Genomic DNA, 20,825 nt, shown 5'->3' with positions numbered 1-20,825 from the left:
GGGAAGCAATGCATGGGTTCAGTTTACACATTTATTATAGAAATCCCCTTCCAGTGTGGGTAGTGTCTTGGGCCCAGATCCATTAGTACAAAAAGAAAAGTTTAACACTAGGTAAAGGGGGTAGGGGAACCCCCAGCTCCAGAAAGCCACAGACAGGTATCATAGAAAACACAGCTTGTGTGGATTTGTTTAAAAAGTGGTGGATGGAAGGAAAGCCAAGGAAGGTGTGACATAACCCGTGGCGAGACGTCACTTGAGGATTTCATTGGCATCTACCAGACGCCAGGTTCCACCACCACTACATCCCAGGACACAACACACCCAGTGGTTCTGCCCTTTGGTCCTCCTGCGGGGCCTCCTGATTGGGGATAGTCGGGGCAGAGGAGGCTGCCGCCAAAGGCTGGGTCGTCTCACTCTGTGGGCAGAGGCAGCGGGCACAGACAGGCAGACAGGGACTGGGGCGCCTTCAGGCACCCTGGGGGAGAGAAAATGAACACAAGCCCCCCACCCAGACTTCATTCCTTCCAAATGTGGGCAGAGACTTCATTCCTTCCAAATGTGGGCACCTCCCCAAGAAAAACTGCCCCAGTGGGGGGTGGCAGGGAGTTCTGTTCACACCAGAGTCTCCTGGCTGCCCCAAAGTGGGCCCTGAGACCCTATATGGTTTGTTTTGTGGAGGGGGCTTCTGAATGGAACAGGCTGGTCATGGGGACAGGAATGAACCCAACCAGGACGAGATCACAGTTTCCTTTTTTATAAAACGTCTAGTGTTGAGGGAAGACAGTGAATACCTAGATCACAACTGTAAACAGAAATGGAGGAAGGGGCTTGGAGTTCCCATTACATCATCCCCTCTCCTCTCTTTTAAGCTGGCAGAGGGCCCCCAGTCCCCAGCACAGTGTGAGAGGAGACACAGGGTGTCAGACACCTTCGTGGGCCCACGGGGAGCCAGGGGCCTTGGAAGATCACATTGGTGCCCCCCAGGACCGAGAGCAGCCACACCCCAGGGCTCAGCGAGGTCAGCTGTGTGCTCCCCAGACTGAAGTCATTCCCAGGCCAACAAGGGGCATATGAGAAGGGGTCAGACCAGTGTCCCCGGGGTCTGGGGGTCAGAATCGGAGGACTGCTCCCCCTCTAGCGTCAGGTCACTTAAACGAGCGCTCAGCTCCGGGGGGTACAGGAAGTCCGCGTAGTATCTTTAGAAGGGGTAGCAGGAATCCGGAGAACAGGGTGGGAAGACAGAAGAGAGAGGAAAAGACGGACAAGACACAGAAAGAGAGAGGAAAAGAGGCTCGTTAAAGAGGTGGAGGCAGGCACAGGACAGCACCTTTAGGCTCGCAAGCGTGGGGCGTGGTGAAAAGAGGAAGAAAAAGGCAAGGGGCACAGGACGTCCCTTCCTCCCAGCACCCTAGTTTCAAGGCTCATTTTCAGCTGACATGCACTGGTTGTTCAAATATTAAAATTCTTGTATTAGCTTGGTGAAGAACTGCTGCTACCAGGACCCAAGATACCCCTCCACCGAGACCCCACGGACTAATGCGAGTCAGGCAGGGCCCAGTGACCCCGGGCCAAGGCTGCACCTACTTCTCTCATGGTCCATGTCATTAGCTACCAGAACTAGCTGGCTCCCTGGCCTGGACACCTTTGCCATCTGCCTCAAGAGACCCCTACCCATCAGTAAAAGCACCCCCCATACCTGCCGGAGACAGGGGGCGCTGTGAAACTCCTTGAGTGCGGGAGTGGCGCCTGGCTGGGGGCCCCATACAGCGCCTGGCCCACCTCATAGCAGCGGGCGTGGAGGAAGGGCGGGTGCTGCGGGCCCATGTGGGGGAGCCCAGGCCGGCGCTGGGGCCCTGTGGCCAGTCCCGAGTTCCGGATGTACCAGTCCCGCAGCCCCTCCAGGGCAAGGTTCTTGTGGCCGCTGCGCTCACCAGCTGGGGGGATACGGGCGGGTGGGGGCATCCACAGCAGAGGGTTGGGATGCACCTCTGGGCCCTCAGCGGCCTCCAGGGGCAGGCCACAGGGCTTGGTGCGGGTGGCACGGCTGTGGGGGTCCTTGCTGCGGAGGAGGGGGCTGCTGCCGTCAGCTGCATACACAGGTGGTGGGCCTGGGAGCATGGTGAGGAGCCCATCCCGGCGAGAGAGGGGTCCTGGGACCTCAGCTGTGGGCAGCAGCTCCCCCCAGCCTGTCCCGCCGCCACCGCGGGGCAGGCCCCGGTCCAGGGAGTAGTCCAAGAGGAAGTCCCCACACACAGGCGGGAGCCGGGGGACCCCGCGGGAGGCAGGGGCGGCTGAGCTGGGCCGGGCAGCCCGGGGAGGGTCTGGGGGGCCAGCCGTGCGGGAGGAGAAGGCAGGAGTTGGTTGGGGGCGCTCATATAGCACCTCACTGCTCTTGCAGGCTGGGGGACCAGTGGCAGGGGGAACCAGAGGTGCAGGCGGTGAGCCAGCTCCCCCACTAGCTGCCCGGTCCACCAGCAGGGCCTCGGAGCTATTGCTGCGGCGGGTGCGAGCTGCGAAGAGGGAGGCACGGTCGGAGACAGGGTCCGCCCGGGGGAAGCCCATCTGGGAGTCCTGGCTGCCGGACCACTGGCGAGAATGGAGGCCTTCAGGTCTGGGGGCGCAGAGGTGGGGGTGATGGGAGAAGGGTCAGAAATATCAGGGAGATGGGATGAGTGCCCTCCCTATCCTGCCTCTCTCTGAGCCTTCACTTCCACACCTCCAAAATGGGCCCAGGATTAGCAGCTGTGTGTATAAAGGTGAGAGGTAGTGGCCTGTAAAGAGCAGCAGAGGTTCTGCCACGGACTGGGGAGCCGAGGGGTTAACAATGTACGGGGCTGCCTGGGACTGTTAGCTCCGAGGGAGATGTAAGTGTGTGTAGGGCTCAAGAGGAAACACTAGCAGGGGAGGGCGGAGGGCTCTTCCTAACACATCTGACCCCTCATTCCCTGCTAAGGTGCTTCTCAGGGCTCCCCGCCTCCTCTAACATGAGGTCCTAAACCTTAGGCCAGGAATTCAAGACCCTTCCTGAATCCTCTGTCCCATCATGTGTATGAACCACCCAAAACTATCATCCCAACAGCCACTATTCATAGAATGCAAGTGTCACAAGAATGGGGACTTTGTTTTGTTCACAGCCCGGAAAAAGTAGGCACTTAGTAAGTGCGTATTTGTTTAAGAAGTAGTAGAGTACCATGGTTAAAAGTATGGACTCTTGAGTCAAACTTGCCTGGGTTCAAATACCAGGTCTTCAGTTTACTAGCAAGTTACTTAACCTCTCTGTGTCTCAGTTTCATCATCTCTAAAATGGGAATAATAATAGCACCTACCTCACAGGGATGTTGTGACAATTAAATGAGTTTGATACCAAGTAAAGCACTGATTCCTAGCAGATGGTAGGTACGTGGTACATGTTAACCAGAACTCATTTATGCCTACAGTATCTTCCACAGGCAGATATTATTATCCCCATTTCACAAATGAGGAGACAAAGATTCAGAGAAGGGAAATGACTTGCCCAAAATGTACAGAAAAGCTCATTCTCAAACTTTGGTGCTTCTGCCCCAGATCCCCACCCCCTTCTCCACCAAGACAACTCCTATTCACCTTTCAAAACCCAGCCTTTCTTTTCTTCTCTCTTTTTTTTTTTGGTCAATTAAAAAATTTTTATTTATAATGTGATTATACACATATGGCATATTCCAAAAGATATTTTACCTATATTTCTTTATCATGCAATAGGGTGCATTATGAAAAAAAGTTCTGAAACAAAAATAAAATTCTTGCATTTTCATACAACCTACATAGAAGATCAGAATAAAACTGATAGATTCAAAGCCCAGTCTTTCATGTCCCACACCCTTTGATAATGCTCTCCCCAACACGCCCAGTTAGAACTACCGGTTCCCTCCTCTGGTCTTCAATCTCACCCTCAGAGTCCACTTACTTGCAGAGCTGGGGGCCAGCGCCCCGGGTGAGGACAGGGGTGGCAGGCACACTTCGCCCCTCAAAACTGGAGGCACTCCTGGGCAGCGAGCGTGTGGGGCTAGACAGAGACGAGCAGGCATAGGTGGGGGTCCAGGTTAGAGACTGTACCTAGCAGCAGGCCCTCCTGCCAGCTCAGGCTCAGCTCCCACTCCTGGCTCCTGGGGAAGGAGGGGAGGGGCTCACCCTCACCTGGTGGGGCTGGCCACGGAGTTCCGCCGGCTCTTCAGATCCCCATAGAGATCTGACGGGGGTGGTTTCCACGGGGTTCGCCGCTCAGGGCTGCCCCCAGATACTGCCCGCAGCTGGTCCCAGGCCTTCGGTGGTGAAGGGCGCTCAGCCAGAGGGAAGCAGCCACGGGGCTCCTCTGAGTGGAAGGGAGAAAGTGCGGGAGAATCCAATGGGAGGGTGCCTGAAGGGTTGTGGGCAAAGCAAAGGGCAGGGGCTAGGGAGGTAGGGAGGGGCAGAGGGCTAAGCAGGTAGGACAGGCTGAGGAAGAGCTAAGGGATGAGGCAGGAACCGGGGCTGATGGGGTGGGGTGGGGGGACTGAAGCAAAGAAAATGGGGGCTCCATTGGAGGATGGGTCATGGCTAAAGAGGAGCTGAAGAGGGAGGGTGGGGGCTAAGCATCAAAAAATGGGCGGATTTGGGAGACAGGGGTCCTCACCATTATCATGGCTGGCCCCAGACTCTGAGAGGGAGCTGCTCTCCGAGTGCAGGACTACGTCCTCTACAGATAAGAAGGGGAGACCCCGGCCTATCAATGCAAGGTCTGGGCGCCATCCCCTTACACCACTGGGCCGTCTCCTCCCCATCCCGTACACTTCCCAAGCATCCACCTTTACCTAAATCCAAGACCACCAGAGGCTTGGTCCCTCACTTTCCTGATGCCTATTCCCAATGGCCCCACCCTTGCCCAGGAGCCAGTTTACACAATTCGTCTTGCTCGTAGGGTCCCTTAAGTTCTACCTACCTCCCACTTTTCACTGGCTGCTCACCCACTCCACCTCTACCATGTCCCTTAGCCAATGCCCACCTTCCCGCTTTCATCGGTGTGGTGACAGGGCCTGGCTCACCTTGGCTGAGCTGAGCGAGGCGCGTGCCCAGGCAGACTCCCTGGGCAACGATAACTGCCCCAGTGGATAGCGGCAGGGGCTGGGGCGGCGGGATCCCCGGGAGACCCAGGTGGGCCCGGACGTCCCCGAGCTGCTCCTCCAGCTCATGCAGCCTCCGCAAAGCATCTGCCTGGACCTGGCGCCGACGTCGGCGCTGCTCGGCGCTGAGCTCAGGGGCCAAGGCCAGGCGGCGGGCAGCTGCCGCAATCTGCTGCTGCACTGACACTTCGCGCTCCAGGGCCTCGAGCGCCAGCTCCTGCGGGGCCTACCCGAGAGGGTGGGACAGGACCAAATGTTGGAAAGGGAAATGGCCAAGCACCAGGACCAAGTGGCGGCAGAGCCCAGCTACGCTGCAGGCGGGGCCTGCCCCTCCTGGGGGTGGCCTATTCTCCCCCTGGGGGCAGGGCCTGTGTGGATTAGGGCTGGGCCTCTTCATCTTCCTGGGGGTGAGAGGCCTATCCTGACAGGGACCAGCATCCTCTCTCAGACCTGGAACCCACCTCCCTCAAGCTCCTTCCCTCCTCACCTTAGCCTCTCCTTCTCCTGGCTGCAACCCGCTCTCGGCTTCCTCCGGGCTCCTGTCCCACCCCCATGTTGCTCTGCACGCCCATCTGCTCACCTTGGCAGGGCACAAGGAGTGGTGTGCTGGATTGGGGTGCGGTGGAGGGTAGGCGCGGGCTGCAGGCGGCCGCCGGCGGACCAACTGGGGCCGTTCACCAGGCTCCAGTGGGCACTCGGGGGGCAGCTGGCCAGTCAGCTCCTGGGCGGGGGCAGGGGTCAGAGACTACCAAGGGTTAGTTGGGGGGATGTGGCAAAGCAGTAACGACCCCCGAAGGTACAGAAGTCCTACTAGGAGCCCAGCCCTGCTCAGCACCCATGCCTGTTATTTCTCTTCCTCCTCCCAATTCTCCACCAGGTGGGTGTGCAGCAGAGACTCTCAGCCCCTCAATGGCCCAAGTCCCCAGGGCAGTGGGCACGGGAGGCAGGGAGACCTGCTTTGGAATACAGAATTTCATAGTTTTTATAAAGGTGACACCATCTGTACACTGCATATTATATGACATTCCATTCAGGGCCTGGGCTGCATGCTCTGAACTGCATTATTATTTCTGGCAAACGGTGTGGACGTTCACAGCAAGGGGGGTAAATCGAAACTATAAATCACCCCATGTCAGTTCAGGTCAGGTTTCACTGCCAAGTTTTGGAAATAACTTGTTTTGTTTTGTTTCTGAGGTTTTTTGGATTTCAAACTGTTGATAGGGGATGGTGGCAAAATATCACCATATTTTATTGATTCTCAGACATGCAAGCTGAGCTTTGGGGAATCTATACCTCGGACAAGTGGCTCAGCCATCACCACCGCAGTCTGCCTACCTCGTGCCTGCTCCTCACCCCCCACCGACACCCTTAGGGTACGGCCCTCACCGCCTCCTGGAGACACACTTTTCGTAGCTCCTGAAGTTTCAGGCTCAGGGCCTCCTGCAGGGTCCGCTGACGGTCGAGCAGCCCCCTCAGACGCTCTGACTTCACCTGGGGGGCAGCCTCTCCAAACAGGGCAGCTGGACACAGAGGGAGCAAAGATCGGGGGGCAATCAGGGCAGCCTGCAGCAGCTGTGGGGCCAGGGACCAACCCTTCCCCAGTGGGCAGGTGGTGACTCAGAGCAGGGGAGGAGGCAGCAGGAGGGGGAACCAGATACTAACCTGAGGCACTGAAGGTGGGAGAGCTGATCAGCTGACCTTTGACTTCCATCCTGGTGTTGTCAAGAGGCTGTGGCTGATGGCTGGACAAGGCCTAGCAGTGATGCACGGGAGCCACTGAGGAAGCACATCCGGTGTGCACCGCCAACTGCCCCCTCTACCCAGGTTCCCACACCCCAGCTGGGAATAAGGGGTACCCTGACCCCGCCCAACTGCTTGGCCTGCCCTCTCATAATCTGTGTCAATGTCAAGGCCCTGGTACCTTTGTTCCCTTCCCATTGAGTGGGAGCACAGCAAGTGGGGAGCTGGGCGGACTTACAATGCCTCCTCAGAGGCCCATGGGCCACAGTCAGGAGTCTTGCCTGGGAAGGGAGAATTAATGGTACAGATTCAACCAACTACAAGAACAGTAGGCATTTATTAAGCACCTGGGTGCCTGGAACAGTTACGTTCTATGCCACATTTAATCTTCACAACCACCCTGTGATGGCCGTTCCGTGATTATTATTACCCCCATTTTAGAGATGAGGAGAGTAAGACACAAAGAGATGAAATAACCTGCCCTTGGCTACAGATGCAGCCAGGCCCACCCCTCCGGTCCAACACTCCCCCTCACTAGAGGTGCTGAACCCCACCAATCCCTCATAAGCTCCCAGCCCACCAGGCCTCCAGGCCTTTGTGCAGGCTGCCACTGCTGTCCGGAGTGCACTTTTCACCTCTCGCCACTCCAGCCCCTGGTTCTCTCTTACATTCTGTGTCACTTCCAGAGGTGGGCCCCCGCATTTTGTCCCCTCACAACTGCTGTCAAACAAGACTGTGCCTCCCTTGTATATTTAGGAGGACAGAAAATGTATCAGTATCTCTGGCACTCAGAACACTTCTGTGCACACATCAAGTGCTCAATGAGAGTCTGCTGGGTGAATAAAAGAATGACTGTGGTCTGTGGGTCGCTACTTGTCCCAACTCTATCCCGCGGCCCTGGTGCGGCAGGGAGAGCATTCACTTGGCCTCAGGACCCCTCCAGCCCCTCCCCACATGCCAGCCTGTCCTGCACCCGGCACAGGGAAGTCAGCCTGCTGGGACTGGGAGTGGCAGAGCCCACAGCTGCAGATAACAAGCTGACTGCCTCCTGCCTCCTCCTCTGCCCCCAGACACCCTGGCTGATCATGGAGTCGGCCTTGGCTGGCTGCCAGCCCTGCCCTCATCCCTTCCGCTGGAGTTTGCTCCCTCTGTCCCACAGCCTGCTCAGTCCCCAGCTGGGCAGCCAGGTGACATCACCTCCCACCACCTGGCCTGACCTCGGTGGCAGGTGATTGGGAGGACCTCATGAGGCCAGAGAGGTCCCATCCCCACCTGCCTCGCACTTTGTCATGACATGGTGGCCAGGTGTGAAGACCCAGGCAGCCACGGAGGGATGGGTTCAAGCCCCTTCCCCATCTATGCATTGGGGGTGTGGCCAAGCTGCTAATAGGGTGCCACCAGCTTATCAGCAGTGCTCCCACCCACCCCATGGGGTCTGTGCCCCTCCCACAAAGCAGGGGCTCCTTGTCCTCAACATCAGGGGCGGGGTCAGTCCCTAAAGCCTTTTTGCACATCCAGGCAGCAGCATGTGCCCTGCAGAGGTGCTCACATGCCCTCACCATCCCCCTCCAAGGTCTGACGTTGGCGGCATGGCAGGCTTTCCTTGAGGTCCCAGCTTAGCCTCCTCTGCCCCTCAGCTCCTGGGGTTCCTTCTTCCCCAGCCCCCATTTGGGTTTGAGGAACTCTAAACCTTCCTCCACCTCAACAGGAACCTCAACTCCTCCCCAGTGGGCCCGTTCACCAGGATTGGTCCCACATCCCATACTGGGATGTCTCGAGCCTTCTTTCCCTGGGAGCTTGTGGCATCCTGGAAGTCCACATGGGGTACAGGCAGGAACACCGACTCCACCCTGTCAGCCTGACCTCGGGGACATAGCTAGGGCCTGAGTCATGGGGTCATCGGGCAGGGTCCACGCTCCACACCCCCAACATGCTCACACCCACTCCCAAGCCTCTGCCTCTGCTCACCTACCCTCTGCATATTGGCCTGGGGTCCTGGGACTGCCTGGTTCCCACCCAAAGATGGTGAGAAGGGGGAATCCCAGCAGTCCCCTCCCCAACACACCCCCACACCAGCCCCTGGGTCTCCCCACTGGTGACCCTGTGTCCCTGTCCCGTCCCAGGATGGGCTGCAGCAAGATAGCTGCAGAGGGCACCCCCCACACCCAGAGGCGGGCCCAGCAGGTTTTTCAGGTCTGCCCTTCTGACACCACAGCCGAGAAAGAAATTCCTGGCTGTAATGACTGTTTACAAGCAAGACACCTCACCTGGGTGGCACCCCAACACCTCAGTGGGACCCCCATTTCCACATCCCACCACCTTCGGAGCAAATACAAACTCCCAATGTCTGGGACTGTTCCCCACACCGCCCCAGAGGTCCTCCCCCACTGCCCTCACTCTAGGGGAACAGTGTGGAGGACCAGGCAGGTGCTGGGAAGTAGTTTCTCAACAGCCTAGTCTGGGCTTTCCTAGAGGGCTAGGCCCCAGGTTGAAGGAGGGCAGAGGCTACCCCTGCAGGGGAGGAAGGGGGAGAGGAAGTAGCGGGGAGTAGAGAAGGGGGACGCTGGCTTCTCTTCTCCCCCATCCCTTCCCCTCGTCCACTTCCGGCAAGGAATTAGCTTCATGCCAGGAAAGGAAATTGGACATTTTAGGCTTCGCCCCTCTAGCCAGGCCCTCCTTCCTCGCTGTGCCTCTCACATAGACCTGGCTCTCTCCCGCAGGGAACTTCAGCACACCCTGTGCCCTTCTCCCCCCACCCCTCGCCCCTGGGCCCATTGTTCCCAGGTGCTCACCAATGCCAGAGCAGAGAGGTGCTGTGGAGTGGTCTCAGGTACCTCAAAAAAAAATAGTTGTATCGACCAGGCCCTGCTCCGGCTGGTAGTGGCAATAAGTGGGTGAGCGCAGTGGCGGATGCCTAGGCCGCCTCCCACTAGGCAATGGCCCAGCCTACCTGGCCAGGGACTGGGCCGGCCCATACCTTTTAACCCTTGCCTGCCTGACACCAGGGCTCCGGCCACCCTTAGGAGCTGTCTTGGAGCCAAGTCCCCTCAGGGTGTCCAGCACAGCCAAGAAGAGAGCCTGGACCTCCCCCCTCCCCCCATACACCTAACAGAGGACTGAGGAAGAAGGGCTAAAGGTCGTGGGAGTGGCGACTGCCTCTGGTGCTGTCCAAGTACCCAGATCAGACCCTGTCCACCCTAGGGTACTACCTGGGAGCCAAGGGATGGAGGTCTGGGGAGTTGTAAGCACAGGAGAGGACTTGGGGTACCTCGGGTGTGCGTCTCTTGGCAGCACTGCACGTTCCTGACACCCCTACCCTTTCCTCCCAGGGCAAGGCAGGGGTGGGAGAAGGTCTTAGGGCAATTCCCACCCTCACTGGGGTAATAGTTTCCCAAGTTGGGACAGACAAGGTCCACTTTTCTAAGGAGAGACCATGTCTCAAGACCCTACCACCTTCTGCAGCTTCAGAAGAAATCATCCTAGCAAATGGAAGAAACACACTGGTGGTTTAACCCCTCCTGACCCCTACAAACCTGGGAGGATGGCACAGACCCAGCTCCTCATAGCCAACTTGGAGAGATGAAATCTGGGGCTCGCAGAAGTGAAGAGGCCCGATTCTGATCACAGAGTCATGAGAGCAGGTAGAATCAGAACTCAGGGGGCTGGGTCCTGGGTTGCAAGTTGACAGAGGCAACTCCTGCACGGGAGGAGGAGTGGGAAACGGGGCTCATGCTTCTTCACATCCAGGCTGGGTCTCCCCAGTTCCTCCCCCAACCTCCTGGGGCATTTCTGGTCAGGAGTCAAGGAAATGGAGGGCTCTAAGTCTCTGCGATGTACTGTTTCCCCCACACCACCACCTGGGCTTCGGGCCTGCCCTGGCACACACCACACATCTTGAGCTCCATTTGGGACCATCTGCTTTGTGACCTCAGGGCCCAAGCCCAACCCAGGCCCCGACAGCAGCCCACGCCAAGATGTGATAGAGCAGAGTGAGGAAAGCTCCCTCTCCAATTGGCAGGTGGGCCAAGCCTGGAGAGGAACTTGCTCTGTATCAGCAATGCCCAGTGTACCCCAGTGTACGTGTTACTGAGGCTTCCCGCCACCCTGCCCACCTTTCTTTCTGGGTGTGAGATTTCCGGCACGGGACCCAAAGGCCCCTTTCATCAGCCCCCTTCTCCCTCCCTTCACTGCCTGGGGCTGATGGAGGCAGCAGCCACAAGGTGGGCAGCTGGGTGTTGGTGGGGAGTGTCCTCTCAGCCATGGCCTCTCCCACCTCTTATGGGACACCAAGGAGGCTGGGAAGGGGGATGTTTATAAAATCAGAGCTGAATTCCCTGGTGGTCCAGTGGTTAGAACTCTGCACTTCCACTGCAGGGGGCACGGGTTCGATCCCTGGTCGGGGGACTAAGATCCTACAAGCCGTGTGGCACGGCCAAAAAAAAAATCAGAGCCGAGAGGGACAAGTGTATCTGGCCAGCAATGCAGATTGAGTCTCAAGGCTTAGATTTCTGCATTTGGAAACGGTGCTAACAGAGCCAATGGAGGCCAAAGTAACTTTGGAAGACATTTCAAAGTGCAAGAAAACTCATACCACATCATTAACAACTGTTAATAACTACAATAATAAACTCAGGCAGAGGTGGGCTGGGGCAAGAGTAAGGAGGGAAGAGCAGGTAACTGGGTCTCTTGGGCCAGGCAAGGCGGAGTCACCACACACATCATTGCCCTGGTCCACAGCTTTTAACAGTCTGGAAGACAACCACCTCTAAGCCCCACCCCAGCGGGGACCTGAGCCTCCTGTGGCCTCCCATAGGGCTAGCAAGTGGTGGGTCTGAGATTCAACCCAGCTCTGCCACTTCCCGGCTGTGTGACTGCTTGGACAAGTCACTCAACTTCTCTGTGCCTCAATGTCTTCATCTGTAAAATAGGGGTGCTGACAGCAGTATAAAACTCACAGGGGGGTTGGGAGCATGACAGGAGCTAAGACATTCAAAGATTGCTTAGGACAGTGCCTGGCCCACGGTAAGTGCTCAATATGTATATGTAATATGTCATACATAATTACAAGTATTCCTCCCAGTCCGAACTCAGGAATCAAACACACACACACACACACACACACACATACACACACTTTGAGACACAGCTGGTATCCCTCAGCCTCGAAACCCTCCCCACTTGCCGCCCAGATATAGAACCCTCCTTACTTGCCAAACCAGACATATTTGAAACAGAGCTGTTTTCCCTCATTATCCAACCTCTCCCTCCTCAACATCAAAAATGCAGGAACCAAATATATTCAGAAAAATTGTCTGAACTCTCACTATCCAAATACAGGAACTGAATGGATTCGGATACATTTTTGAGATAGGACTGGTATCCCTCACTCTCTGAGCTTTCCTTACTCACCAGGCAAAATAGAGGAACCAAATACATTTATATAATGCGGTACCCTTACTATCCCAACTCTTGCCACTGGAGCACAGGAAAATGAATAGATTTGAATACATTACTGAGTTAGAGCCATTACCCCTCGTTATCTGAATTCTCCCTACATTTCTCACTCTGCAAAATGCAAAAACAAAATAACTTCAGATAACTTAATATCTTTCACTGTCTGAACTATCCAAACTCTCCCTCTCAGAACTTGTGTACCAAATATACTGGGACAGTGAGGGATGTATGTGCTGTTATTAATAGGTTTGGATACCTGTTTTGGATAAATGAAACAGGTCTGATATTTCATTATTCAAACTCTCACTATTCTCTATGAGAAATACGGTAATAAAACATAATTGAATGACATGTTACTTCCTCACTATTCAAATTCTCCCTGTCTGTCCTCAAAATCAAGGTGATTCAGACAGTAAGAGAACTTATTTTTCTTGTTGTTGTTATTGTCACTACTGGATGAGCCTGATTCTAACAGAGCCCCCCCAATACACACAGACCTGCCCACAGAGGTAGAATGGACTCAGCATCAGGATTTGTACTGCTTACTGCTGACAGGAGGAGGATAAACTCCTGCCCCCATCCTACCCCCACCAAGCCCTGAAGCCTCTGGCCTAGGATGGACTTTTTTCCAGGCCAGAAAAGCAGGGATCACTGCACCTGGGATCAAGACCAGGAGACGGGGGTAACGTGATCTAGAAGACTCACACATACCCCTGAGTCCCCCACCCCTACATGGGGCAGCCCCCAACCTAGCAAGGCTGGAAACATGACCCAGACCTCAAAGACTCCCAGAGAGTCATTGAATAATTTAGGGTGTTCTTTCACACTTGGAGAGGGTAGGGGGCACAGGAAGAGTTCCATGCCCTCCTGGGGCAGGGAGAGAAATGCAAGCTCTGTGTGAGATCACTGGGTGGGGGAAATCACATGTGAAAACTCCCTCAGCCTCACGGGGCCCACAAGGCTGCTTGCTCTTGCTCATGCTAAAAGAAGCATTTGGGATGAATTTCAGAGATAATAGGTACAGTGGAACCTCCAAGTTCATGGCCAGGGTATAATGGAACCCCTGTCCTTCTGGGCTCAGAGGAGATGGAAAGTGGGTGTTACGAAGGAGGGAGATCTGAACAGCGTGGAGGGGCATGGGAAGGGGCAAAACAGGGGCCTGGGGTTGGGACAGAATGAAGACTCAGGACAGGAAGGGGTATAAGGGACAAAACAGAATCAGAGTTGTAGGATGGAGGTCAAAAGATAAGACAGAGAAGAATCCAGGACACTGGCCAGGGGCTAGGATGGACAAAGGCCAGAGAAAAAGTAGGGGATAGTAGGGGACAAAAGAGGAGGGCAGGGATCAGGATCAGTATAAAACGGTAGTCAGAAGACATGATGGGGGACAGGCCAAGACAGCGGTTCAAGGAAGAGGATAGGGAAAAGAGCAGGTTCAGGGTGGAGGTAAGGAACAGGAAAAGACCACGACAGAATGAGAATAGGAATGAGGACAGTGATGGGCCAAGAGAAGACAAGGGAAAACAGCATAGGTTTGGGGGCAGGGACATGGCAGGAGGCAAGAGGGACAGTCTAAAGGTGGTGGGCCAGGATGGAGTTCAGGAGACAGGAGGGGGACCCGGGGGATAGTACTGGGTGGGGAGAAAGTACATAAGTCAGAGGTCAGGAATTGGGACAGACCTGGATCAGACTGGGGTTAGGGGTACAGGACATGACTGGAAGGCGTTCAGGGACTGGACAAGAGAATAGGCAGGTCAAGCATCAGGACAGAAACTGGGGAGATCAAGACAAGGCACGATGAGCTTCAGAGATGGAACAGGGTCAGGCAAGGATCTGGGGTCAGGTCAAGGATGCTGAGAACATAACTGGATGGGGTTTGGGGTCAGGACTGGATTTAGAGATACAAAACAGGGGTTGAGGATCACACCAGGCCAAAATATGGTTAGGTCAGGGGTCAGACCAGAGCTCCTGGGGCCAAGACTGGCCGGGGTTCGAGGTTAAAAAAAGATGTAGCCAGGTAAGGCAGGGGTCGAGGGGGAGACCACGGGGTCAGAGGTCGGGGGTGCACGAGCAGGTACATCGCAGGTCAGCGTTTCCGGGCCTTCACCCCGCCGTCTCCTCCCTTCCAACCCCAAGCGGGCGTTACTCACCGAGGGTCCTCGCCCCGCGGCGTAGGCGGGGTCGGTGCAGGCCTGAAAGAGTGGTGGGAGCGCCCCTCCCTCGCTGCCCCCAGCTCGTTCCCGGGCTCGTGCCTACTACCCTTCCGCGCCCTGCCTGTGGGCCGCGTTCGGCCGTGCGACTATTAACCCTGGGGGCCAGACGGGGGGCGCGGGGAGGGTGGGAGGGTAGCAGCCGCTCGGCCGAGGGCAGTGGACCCCGGCCCCCCACCTTCAACTCAGGTCTGTCCGCTCCCAGCGGCACCGCCACCTCCGCCGCTGAGCGCGAGCCTGGAGGGGCGGGGTGGCGGGGGGAGAGACAGGGGGCGGGGCGCGAGACCACAGCAGCGGCGGAGACCAAGTGCGCAGGCGCCAGTTCGGGTCTTCTTTTTTTGTTTTTTTTTTTTTTTCTTTTCTTTTTTTTTTTTTTCCCCTGCCCTGGGAGCGCCAAGAACGAACCAGTTCGGAGCGCTTGCGCACACGCTTTCTCGAGGGCCGTGGAGCTGTCCCCTACCGAGGCCACGCCCCCTCAGTAATCAGACTAGCGCCCCTCACCCCAATTCACCCCGCAATGAGCACCCAAGAATTACCCACAGACTGCCTTCTATCAGCCACCACCACACTTCTAAATTCCCCCAACTACCCTCCAGTGCCCCAAATGCTCTCCAAACCACACTCCATCATCTCCCAAATTGTATCCCCAAACTATTGTCCATTGATCCCAAAGCAGTACCCCCAATCTGCCTTCCTTGGACACCCAAGCTGTACAAATAAGCTACCCTCCAATACCCCCAAGTTGTTCCCCCAAACCATCTACAATCAGCCCTGAAACTGTTAACCTCCGACGATCACTTCCAAATCACCCTCCCTCTACCCCCAATATGCACCCAAAACACCCTCCATGACCCTAAACCACTCTCCATGTACCGTCCTAACCATACTCTATTGATCCCCAAATGGCACTAAAGAGCCCTCAACACCACCCCAAACATTCTCAACTACCTTTGGAGTGGCCCCCACCTGCACGCCAGATCAATTCCAACAGTCACGTGCTCTAACTCCAAACCATGGTCCATGAACTCCCACCACCACCACCACCACCAAACCTTCCACTGACCAACCCCACTCCTGGCAAAACTCCCATGTACTCCCAACTACTCAAGGTGGATCCCCCAGCCGCACTTCAAACTACCCTCCAACACCCTCTCCACCTCCAAACCACATTCCACTGATCCAAACTCCGACCCCGAAGTTGAGGGACTCTCCAACAGTCCTCAACAAACCTCCATAACCACTAACTTTCTGTAGTTACCCAACTGAACCTCCAAATCATACTCCAGTGACCCCAAATGTGTCCCTCAAGCCCTCCAATGACTCTTATCCACACCCTAATTCATTCTTCAGTGACTCTAATATATTACAAAGCATCCTCCAACAATCTTTTTTTTTGCAGTTATTACATTTTTCTTTATTGTGGTAAAATATCTATAACATAAAATTTACCGTTTTAACCATTTTTAAGTGTACAGTTCAGTGACATTAAATACATTCACGTTGTTGTGACAATGATCTTTTCTTAAAACAACTTAACTGAGGTATAATTTGCGTATCATAAATGTCACTCATTTTAAGCATGCAATTCAATTCAATTATTTTAGTAAAGTTACCAAAGTGTGCAGCATCACCACAATCCAGTTTTAGAGCATTTTCATTATCCCTATAAGATCTCTCATGCCCAAATACCTTTTTTGTTGTTGTTTTTTGTTTTTGTTTTTGGTTTGTTTGTTTGTTTTTGTTGTCCTTGTTGTTGTTTTTGGTGGTACGCGGGCCTCTCACTGTTGTGGTCTCTCCCGTTGTGGAGCACAGGCTCCGGACGTGCAGGCTCAGCAGCCATGGCTCACGGGCCCAGCCGCTCCACGGCATGTGGGATCCTCCCGGACCGGGGCACGAACCTGCGTCCCCTGCATCGGCAGGCAGACTCTCAAACACTGCGCCACCAGGGAAGCCCCCAAATACCTTTTTAAATTAATTAATTAATTAATTTGGTTGCATCGGGTCTTAGTTGCGGCACCAAATACATTTAATCTCTGTTCCCCTTTCCTCAACATAATAAAGGCCATATATGACAAGCCCATAGCCAACATCATCCTCAATGGTGAAAAACTGAAAGCATTTCCACTAAGATCAGGAACAAGACAAGGTTGCCCACTCTCGCCACTGTTATTCAACATAGTTTTGGAAGTTTTAGCCACAGCAATCAGAGAAGAAAAGGAAATAAAAGGAATCCAAATCGGAAAAGAAGAAGTAAAGCTGTCACTGTTTGCAGATGACATGATACTCTACATAGAGAATCCTAAAGATGCTACCAGAAAACTACTAGAGCTAATCAATGAATTTGGTAAAGTAGCAGGATACAAAATTAATGCACAGAAATCTCTGGCATTCCTATACACTAATGATGAAAAATCTGAAAGTGAAATCAAGAAAACACTCCCATTTACCATTGCAACAAAAAGAATAAAATATCTAGGAATAAAACTACCTAAGGAGACAAAAGACCTGTATGCAGAAAATTATGACACTGATGAAAGAAATTAAAGATGATACAAATAGATGGAGAGATATACCATGTTCTTGGATTGGAAGAATCAACACTGTGAAAATGACTCTACTATCCAAAGCAATCTATAGATTCAGTGCAATCCCTATCAAACTACCACTGGCATTTTTCACAGAACTAGAACAAAAAATTTCGCAATTTGTATGGAAACACAAAAGAACGCGAATAGCCAAAGCAATCTTGAGAACGAAAAAAGGAGCTGGAGGAATCAGGCTCCCTGACTTCAGACTATACTACAAAGCTACAGTAATCAAGACAGTATGGTACTAGCACAAAAACAGAAAGACAGATCAATGGAACAGGATAGAAAGCCCAGAGATAAACCCACGCACATATGGACACCTTATCTTTGATAAAGGTGGCAGGAATGTACAGTGGAGAAAGGACAGCCTCTTCAATAAGTGGTGCTGGGAAAACTGGACAGGTACATGTAAAAGTATGAGATTAGATCACTCCCTAACACCATACACAAAAATAAGCTCAAAATGGATTAAAGACCTAAATGTAAGGCCAGAAACTATCAAACTCTTAGAGGAAAACATAGGCAGAACACTCTATGACATAAATCACAGCAAGATCCTTTCTGACCCACCTCCTAGAGTAATGGAAATAAAAACAAAAATAAACAAATGGGACCTAATGAAACTTCAAAGCTTTTGCACAGCAAATGAAACCATAAACAAGACCAAAAGACAACCCTCAGAATGGGAGAAAATATTTGCAAATGAAGCAACTGACAAAGGATTAATCTCCAAAATTTATAAGCAGCTCATGCAGCTCAATAACAAAAAAACAAACAACCCAATCCAAAAATGGGCAGAAGACCTAAATAGACATTTCTCCAAAGAAGATATACAGACTGCCAACAAACACATGAAAGAATGCTCAACATCATTAATCATTAGAGAAATGCAAATCAAAACTACAATGAGATATCATCTCACACCGGTCAGAATGGCCATCATCAAAAAATCTAGAAACGATAAATGCTGGAGAGGGTGTGGAGAAAAGGGAACACTCTTGCACTGCTGGTGGGAATGTGAATTGGTTCAGCCACTATGGAGAACAGTATGGAGGTTCCTTAAAAAACTACAAAGAGAACTACCATATGACCCAGCAATCCCACTACTGGGCATATACCCTGAGAAAACCAAAATTCAAAAAGGGTCATGTACCAAAATGTTCATTGCAGCTCTATTTACAATAGCCCGGAGATGGAAACAACCTAAGTACCCATCATCGGATGAATGGATAAAGAAGATGTGGCACATATATACAATGGAATATTACTCAGCCATAAAAAGAAACGAAATTGAGCTATTTGTAATGAGGTGGATAGACCTAGAGTCTGTCATACAGAGTGAAGTAAGTCAGAAAGAAAAAGACAAATACCATATGCTAACACATATATATGGAATTTAAGAAAAAGAAATGTCATGAAGAACCTAGGGGTAAGACGGGAATAAAGACGCAGACCTACTGGAGAACGGACTTGAGGATATGGGGCGGGGGAAGGGTGAGCTGTGACAGGGCGAGAGAGAGTCATGGACATATACACACTAACAAACGTAAGGTAGATAGCTAGTGGGAAGCAGCCGCATGGCACAGGGAGATCAGCTCGGTGCTTTGTGACCACCTAGAGGGGTGGGATAGGGAGGTTGGGATGGAGGGAGACGCAAGAGCGAAGAGATATGGGAACATATGTATATGTATAACTGATTCACTTTGTTATAAAGCAGAAACTAACACACCATTGTAAAGCAATTATACCCCAATAAAGATGTTAAAAAAAGAAAAAAAAAAATCTCTGTTCCCATTCCCACTCCCAGGCAACTGCTAATCTACTTTCTGTCTCTATAGATTTGCCTTTTAAATCCAATATGTGGATTTTTGGTGTTTGGCTTCTTTCACTTAGCATAATGTTTTTGAGGTTCAGTCATGTTGTAGCATGTATCAGCAGTTTGTTCCTTTTATTGCTGAGAATAGTATTCCAATGATCTTTCACTGCCCCCCAAATCACCCACTAATAGCTCCTCAACTATAACGCATAAAATCCCTCTGACATCCAGACCTCAAAACAGGCCGCTAAACTGCATCCCAGACTGTACCCACCAACCTTCAACTATATCCCCAAACCACACTATTGTTCCTCAAACTTCCTCACTAAACTACCCAACCAGGTCCTCACCCTCATCCCCAAACCTTCCAACTGACCCTACTTTACCCTCAAACTGTCCTCTAAATCCCAAGAATATCCCCAAAGTGCCCTTTCAGTGATACCCAACTCTAATCCCAAGCTACTCTCCAACAATTACAAACCTCGCCCCCCCAATTTCCCTTCCGAGAGCCCCCAACTCTGCCTCTAAATACCCCTTAACTACCTTCCCTTGGTCCCACAGCTACAGCCCCAAACTATACCTCCAAACCACTCTTCAATGACAGCTATAGCTGTCTTAAATTACAGTTGGCCTCCATATCCACTGGTCCCACATCCAGGGATAGGGAGGACTAACTGTACTATGCTATTTTATATAAGGGACTTGCACATCCTTGGATTTTGGTATTCACACATGGGGGTGTCCTGGAACCAATCTCCCCATGGATTCTAAGGGACATGCAACTATATCCACAAAACATCTTCCAGTTTTCTCCAATCGTACCACCCAAACCACCCTTCAAGAACCATACCTCCAAACCACCCTCTGGTGACTCCCACAACCCCACCTCGGTCTTCCCTTTGATGGCTCCAACTGCACCCAAACACTTTCAAATGCCCCAATTATACCCTCAAACTGCCCTCAATCACCTCCAAGCATACCCCTAAGTCCCTCCAACAACCCCAAATCTACCCCTAAGCCATCTATATTAGCTTCCTGTGGCTGCTGTGATGAATTACCACAAATTTGGTGGTTTAAAACATAAGAAAAATTTTAAAACAACATAAGAAATTTATTCTCTCAGTTCTGGGGCCCAAAAGACCAAAATCAAGGTGTCAGCCAGGTCATGCTCCCTTCAGAGGCTCTAGGAGAGAATCTGCTTGTTGCCTCTTCCTCTTTTGGTGGCTATCAGCATTCTTTGGCTTGTGGCCACATCACTTCAATCTCTGCTTGATTGTCACATTGCCTTCTTTTCTGTCAAATCTGCCTCCGCCTCCCTCTTACGAGGACACTATGGTTACGATTAGAGTCACCTGGATAATCCAAGATAATCTCCCCATCTCAAAATTCTTACCTTAATCACATCTACAAACTGCAAAGTCCCTTTTCTTTTTCTTTTCTTCTCTTTCTTCCATCTAAGTTACATTCAGAGGTTCCAGGAATCAGGATGTGCATATCTTTGGTGGTGGCATCATTCAGCCTACAACAGTACACCATTTGGCCTCCAAAGATGCACATCCACTCTATGTGAAAAACACATGTACCTTATCCCAATACTCCAAAATTTCAACCCATTACAGCATCAACTCAAGTTCAAAATCTGACTTTAATATCATCAGCTCAGAAGTTTCAAATCTCATCATCTAAATAATCTAAATCAGGCACGAGTGAGCCTCTGGGTATGATCCACCCTGAGGTAAAATTACTCTCCAGGTCTGGACTTGTGGAACTAGAAAACAAGTTATCTGTTCCCAAAACACAGTGGTGGGACAGGCATATGATGAGAGTCATAGACATTCCTATTCCAAAAGGGAGAAAACGGAAGGAAAAAAAGTGTCACTGG

At 52.4% G+C, this 20,825-nt stretch overlaps 1 protein-coding gene across 8 annotated transcripts; it reads right to left on the bottom strand.

The window, feature by feature from the left end:
- Positions 1–13: 13 nt before the first annotated feature.
- On the bottom strand, positions 14–14,751 carry CCDC120 (coiled-coil domain containing 120). 8 transcript variants are annotated; one of them, XM_033409724.2, is made up of 11 exons: positions 14,480–14,751; positions 10,409–10,572; positions 7,114–7,156; positions 6,798–6,888; positions 6,522–6,655; positions 5,623–5,856; positions 5,058–5,361; positions 4,649–4,711; positions 4,174–4,348; positions 3,944–4,042; positions 14–2,611 (listed from the first exon to the last, which is right to left on the bottom strand). In XM_033409724.2, the coding sequence occupies exons 4-11, from the start codon at positions 6,844–6,846 to the stop codon at positions 1,675–1,677; spliced, it is 1,995 nt and encodes a 664-aa protein (XP_033265615.1). In that variant the 5' UTR covers positions 6,847–6,888; positions 7,114–7,156; positions 10,409–10,572; positions 14,480–14,751; the 3' UTR covers positions 14–1,674. The 8 variants fall into 8 exon arrangements, with proteins under 8 accessions (XP_033265615.1, XP_033265612.1, XP_049560287.1 ...); XM_033409721.2 differs by having other exon boundaries at positions 7,057–7,156; positions 14,480–14,750; XM_049704330.1 differs by lacking the exon at positions 7,114–7,156.
- Between the last annotated feature and the right edge of the window lie 6,074 nt (positions 14,752–20,825).

The sequence above is a fragment of the Orcinus orca genome, chromosome X, assembly GCF_937001465.1.
Source record: "Orcinus orca chromosome X, mOrcOrc1.1, whole genome shotgun sequence".
In the NCBI taxonomy this organism is placed as follows: domain Eukaryota; kingdom Metazoa; phylum Chordata; class Mammalia; order Artiodactyla; family Delphinidae; genus Orcinus; species Orcinus orca.
Note: the sequence above shows the minus strand (reverse complement) of the source record. Positions and strands in the feature narration are given on the sequence as shown.